The 6,268-nt window shown below is 43.3% G+C and overlaps 1 protein-coding gene across 1 annotated transcript; it reads right to left on the bottom strand.

Moving 5' to 3' along the window:
- Positions 1–306: 306 nt before the first annotated feature.
- On the bottom strand, positions 307–2,158 carry LOC109769499 (protein FAR-RED IMPAIRED RESPONSE 1-like). Its single transcript, XM_020328231.1, has 5 exons — positions 1,791–2,158; positions 1,199–1,581; positions 890–1,086; positions 629–688; positions 307–528 (listed from the first exon to the last, which is right to left on the bottom strand). The coding sequence occupies exons 1-5, from the start codon at positions 2,156–2,158 to the stop codon at positions 307–309; spliced, it is 1,230 nt and encodes a 409-aa protein (XP_020183820.1).
- Positions 2,159–6,268: the final 4,110 nt, after the last annotated feature.

Below are 6,268 nucleotides of genomic sequence, written 5' to 3'. Positions count from 1 at the left end.
AGGAATCTTGAGTACTCTCAAATGAGAAAGCATGCATAACACATGGACGCAAAAGAGCCCTGCAGACAACACATGATTTCTTTGTTTTGTAAGTGAACTGCATGAAATTAATAAACACATTTTTTCGTTATTTGTTCATTTTAAAGAAGTGAACTTCATTTGGTTTTGTGAATTAGTCATGCATGTGGACTTTTAAAGTTCAGTCAGTGAGCTTTCGTGCATGACTATCACAAACTAGAATTTTTTTGTGATAGGACTCTCACCTGTGTGTGTCCAGAGTTTGCACTCACATTTGTAGACACCTTTCTATTCATCGGCGACCACTTGGAAATTATGCCTTGCCCAGTCAAATGCATCCGATCTATTGTAGTGGTGTACGAGATACTTTGTCGGGTTCTCAGGGCACCGTTCTGCTCTGAATGCAGTGCTACGGTAGAGTGTTTCTTTGAAATCTGCAAACACCGCCCTTGTATACACTTTTGATAGCTGAACTTCAAACCCAAACTGGGTTGTTGTCTTTACCTCTGACTGCATGATCAGAAATGCACTGTTACGAACTAGAGAAATGAAAAAATTGTTTGTTTTTGTAGTTATATTTTTAGCAATTTTTTATTGACATTTTGTTTACCTCATTTGCTACTGTCTCTGCGTGCTCGACGGCCTTCCTGGTCTGAATGCACTTGTCCACCTGCTAAGCAAACAAATGGAGATCATGCTTCTCTTTGACAAAGTTTTTCTTCAGTATGCGGTTCATGCTCTCGCTTCTCTGTGTGGAAGTCATCCGAGCACAGAAAATTTCCTTGTAGTAAGCCGAGATCCAGTCGTGCCTGTCATCCCACAGCGAATTCATCACTTCATCGTCTTGCAAGTTATATCTCTGAATGAGGACCTTCCATGCTCGTTCAAATTCTGACGGCATTAGTGGGTGGTTCAGCACCGCATTGAGGTCATCCTTGAGTTTCTCGTGCGCCTTATACAACAAGGCGAGGTGGTCTTTGTACTTCTTCATGATATGCCACTGACACAACTTATGCAGAGTATGTGGGAGGATAGTTTTTAATGTTGCCTTCATCGAAGAACACTGGTCTGAGAAGGCACAAATAGTGTTTTTTATTAAGTTTTTTGTGTGTGTGTAAGATAGATGGAAGAAATATAAGTGCACCAAACAAACGTAAGTATGCAGCTGTTTTTTTTGTACCTGTGAGCATGCAGATTGGCGGCTTGTTGTTCATACACCTCAGAAATGTTTTGAAAACCCACTCGAATGACGGCATTGTTTCATCTCGCACGAGTGCAACAACAAATATGGTGCTCTGTAGATGATGGTTCACTCCCACGAAGACTCCCAGCGGCATGTGGAATTTGTTAGTTTTATACGTCGTGTCAAATGTAATGCAGTCTCCAAAATCTTCATACGATCCTTTGCAACTTGCATTGGCCCAAAAGATGTTTCTTACACGGTTATCTGCATCAACGTCATAATCATAGAAAAACTCTGGGTTTATCTTCTGCATATTCTCGAAGAAATCCAGAAGTTTCTTGACGTCATCTTGGGACTCTTCTCTGGCAAACTTTTGTTTCCTGCATTTTCAAACGCAATGCAAACTCATCTCATCAAACAGGAAATAATTACCGACAGGATGCTCAAGCGATATGGTTTGTGATGTGCTTACTTGTTTACCCAGTCGTGACTAGTATGTCCCATGTACTGCAGACCACCGGACATACGCGACAGCGTTGACATCATCTAAGCGTGTGTATGGTTGTCCAGTTGCATGTCTTTCACTAACTGGTCTATCAAAGGATCGTCTTTGTTGTGCGATCGCATGTGCAAAAGCATCCCAGGGCTTTCCAATATCTTGTGATTGTGGTTGAGTCCAACCAGTTCTATCACAAATTTGCCATCCTTCCTCTTTTTGACTCTAATCTTTGCCTTGCAGTCAATCCTTTTTGATGTCTTTTGACGTTTCCGGTGATAATCTGACACAGTCTGCTTGTGCGTCCCTTCTCTTGAGCAGACAATGTAGGCATTTGTCCTGTGTTTTGCCCTCTTGCGTATGCCAAACCCTGCACATCTTGCATAATTGTTGTAAAAGGCCCATGCCTTGTCGTACGTGGTGAACTTCATTCCAGCGGCAGGTATGAGGTTCAGCGGCATGTTTTTATCCTGCATTAAGTGCAATGCTCTATGAGATAATTTGTTCTGTTCTGTTTTTTAAATACGAGGAGTGCATACGAGTTTAATAAAGTATTGCAATGTTCCTAAGTTTTCAGAAGAATCCAATGTATTAGATGCTAGGTCAAACCTCACAAGAAATATCAGTGTGCACTGCAATGTTATCTGAATGGACTGCAACTATTATTATTATTTTCAGAACACAAACTTACATGTGTGTAGAGTCATTCACCCGATGGTGTTTGCAGCTCGCCGGGTTATATTGGACATGGCGGGGTTATACCAGAGCTGTGTAGTTCAGGATCTCGCGGCGGCAATAGTGAGGAGGATTTGTACCTACTGTTGACTTTTGACTGAGGCACCGTTGGTGGTTGCAGTGTCGAAGTTGATGCAGCAGGTCTGCTTGGAGCTCTGTTTTTCGGTGCAGCAGGTGGACGCTCAGCTCTGTTTTGGGGTGCAACAGGTGGACGTGGTGGTAATCCAGTGTTGTGACAATGTCTAAGTGGATTGGTTTGAAAATTTGGGAGCAGTGGCACATCATCATAGTCATAATCATATTCATTATCTGCTGCAACATCGTGTTCAACTGCATCATCATTGTCGGTTCGGACATGCTATCCAAACGTAGTGAACTCGTGCTTATACTCTGGGTTTAGAACTGTTATTGGCTCATTTTCATTGTTGTCATCTTCATCCTCCTGTCGGTGAGTGCCCTCCCAGATGAAGGTGACATCGTTGTCATCCTCGACTACCTCTTCTCCCTGAAAAAAATCATCTTCCGGAGAGTACTGCACCCTGTTTGTTGTCGTGAAAAATCCTCGAGGAATCATAGGGGTAACCCAGCCAGTATCTCTTTCAGAAGAAGCTTTACTCTTCTGAAAGTTGTTGTTCCCTGGGTTGTCAATTATGCGCGGCATTTTGTATCTGCTGAACGTCATTTCCAGCACACAAAATGACCGAGCTGCATTGTCAGGCAAAATGAACTGAATCATGCGAACTGCAATGTGTTTCAAATGGTACTGCGAACTAATGCACGCTGACTGCATCACCCTGCAAGGTGAATTGAAGTAACTTCACTGCATCATTGTCTGTAATGAACCTACACAAGCGTACTGCATAACCAAGCAAATTCACTGCATTTTCCCCCACAACGAACCGAAGCAACCGCACTGCATCGTTTTTGTAGGCGTACTGGACTGCGTGTACTGCTTTGACTGGAATAAGTAAACTGATATGGTTGAGGAAGTGTACTGCTTACCTCGTGTTGTAGTGATTTATTGCGTTTGCAGGAGGAAGTTCCCTTCTCGTCCGTCTGCACAACTTCCGCGTTTTCCCGTGCAGTCCACTTGCCCTTCAGAAGTTCATGAGCGGTCTGGATGTTGCTCAAAGTGAACGGAGACGGAGGATTTGCTCTGAAGGTCGTTGCAGACTTATTCCAAGGAGTTGTCGTGGATGAAGGAACCTTGCGCACAGTCCTCCTTGCTCGAATTGGTTTGATGTTGAGGCAGCACCAATCCACATCTGATGAAGTACAGCTAATTGCAAGCCCGGAGGAGTTTGGTGGCGGCGCTACCGAGCTGCTGTCGTGGAAGAAGGCCGATATGCTGGTGGGGGAGGTGTTTGTAGCGACCAGACCTCAAATAGTTTGTGCTGTTGTGCACTAGTGTCATCCCTGGATCAGTAATGCTGACACACACAGTACAAATGGAGGATTTATAACAGAGTAGCAATCACACACTTATTACATCGAATATCTCAAAAGAGAATAAGTATGATAAATATGGCTTAAGGCCATCTAAATACGATAACAGCGGAAGACTTGGAAGATAAGTGAGTCCATCAACTCCAACGGCATCACTGAGTATAAGACCACGACCTAAGGCACCTTACTCGTCGTCTGAAAAGTCTGCAACATGAAACGTTGCAGCCCGAAACGGGTCAGCACATGGAATATGCTGGCAATATAACACATAGAGAATAATGAACATAATAATGCTATACTACATGCATATATGGCTGGTGGAAAACTCTATGGTACAGTTTTGCGAAAAGCCATTTTTTCCCTACTGCAAAGGAATGAGTTATGTTTAACTATCATGGTGGTTGTTAAACATTGAGAAGGTACCTCCAACTCAATCCCAATTAAGTGTCATCATTAACCCAACAAAATTAATTAAAGTAACATGGTGATGAGATTCACATGATAATCCAGGTACTAGATACTCAAGTTGTCCATAACCGGGGACACGGCTAACCATGATTAGTTAGTACACTCTGCAGAGGTTTGTGCACTTTTCCCCACAAAACTCGATCGCCTCCGCTTGATTCTCGCACTGCATGATGTTTGAGAAACGGATGACCGAGACACAGTGTTTCAGAAACAATCACCCTTTACTCCAGATGGACAGTTACACCTACTTTCCCCTACATCTGCTAGCCCACCTCTTCAAGAGATCATGTAACCTACTCAACTATGCTAGAGCCCATAATAGCTTGTGGCTGCACACGGAAGTTTCTAGCATGAATAATCTTATGATCCCTTTGAGCCTGGGTGGCGGTCCATAGGATGATCACACGGGTACCCCGGGATATCCAAAAATACAGGCAGCACTGGGTTCCCCAGGTGCCTCAATCCACCCAGTGATAGAGGCAAAGGTGTCCCGTCTTTCGATGAGATGATGAATATCGCTTTGATGGAAGTCGACTTTGACGATCCGACTACGAACGTGCGAGGACGTCGCGCCTTAGCAATCGCTAAACCAACTCCGAGAGGTTATCGACCACGCCGGAGCACGATCAACCTGACCACGAGGGTCTGTTTCCTGCGAGCAAACGAAGAACAGGCAAGAAACTGAGATTGCAATCTGGATATTGCGAATATAAGATGAAAGCTTTATTGATCAAGGTGGGGATGCGTAAGCGGTCTTGGTCTGGTCGTTGGACACAAACGAAGTACACGAAGTTGCAATGGCTAACTTTTAACTAAACAAATCCCCAAAGTCTAAACGACGCCCTAAGGGCTGTATATATGGAGGAAGAGGGGGGGAATTTCGTGGCCCTTGAGGAAGGGGTCCGAAACCAACCCTATCTCTTGTTTCCCCACACATACGGACTCTAAAAACAGCCTATACTTATGTATTTCGAAATTACATGGGCCTGGCCCAATAATAAGGTGACGCAGCACCTAGAATAGCCTCTGGACGAAAGTTATGAAGTAGCATCTTGTATATTTCGTCCAAGGCTTCATGCACGCATTATGGTGGCTTCAACGTCCTGAAATCATCACTTGTAACTCCGTTCTTGTTCCCCATGCGCATGCCATCATCTCCATGCTTGTTCTTGCTCCAATGTTCATCCTTCTCAAAGCTAGGCCCTTCATTTGTAAGCAAAACAAATGTATCCAATTTAGGCAGCATCATATTCTCATGAACATTAGAATCATTAGCAAGAAACGAAAGTACCTGGTAATTTAATTGGCGTGCGCGAGCTCTAGTAATTGGTCCAGTATGTATAGCAGCAGGGACTGTGGGTGTAATAATTGTATTGATGTCCTCATCATCCTCCCCTTCTTGAAATGAAGTCGTCCTCGACGGAAGCTCATCTTCCTCACCCAAATAAGGCTTCAAATCTGCAATATTAAAAGTGGGACTAACCCCAAAATCTGCAGGCAGCTCAAGTTTATATGCATTATCATTTATTTTCTCTAACACCTTAAAAGGACCATCAGCACGTGGCATTAGCTTTGATTTGCGCAAATCAGGAAATCTATCCTTACGCAAATGTAACCAAACAAGATCTCCAGGTGCAAACACAACATGTTTTCTACCCTTATCTCCAGCAAGTTTATATTTAGCATTCATACGCTCAATGTTTTCCTTAGTTAACTCATGCATTTTTAAGATCAATTCAGCACGTTGTTTAGCATCAAAATTAACCTTCTCCGAAGATGGAAGAGGCAACAAATCAATAGGTGCACGAGGTAGGAAACCATACACAATTTCAAAAGGGCACATCTTAGTAGTAGAATGCAATGAACGATTATAAGCAAACTCAATATGAGGCAAGCAGTCTTCCCACATTTTCTTATTATTC

This window comes from Aegilops tauschii, chromosome 7 (genome assembly GCF_002575655.3).
Source record: "Aegilops tauschii subsp. strangulata cultivar AL8/78 chromosome 7, Aet v6.0, whole genome shotgun sequence".
Taxonomy (NCBI): Eukaryota; Viridiplantae; Streptophyta; class Magnoliopsida; order Poales; family Poaceae; genus Aegilops; species Aegilops tauschii.
This window is presented reverse-complemented; position numbering and strand designations above follow the sequence as displayed.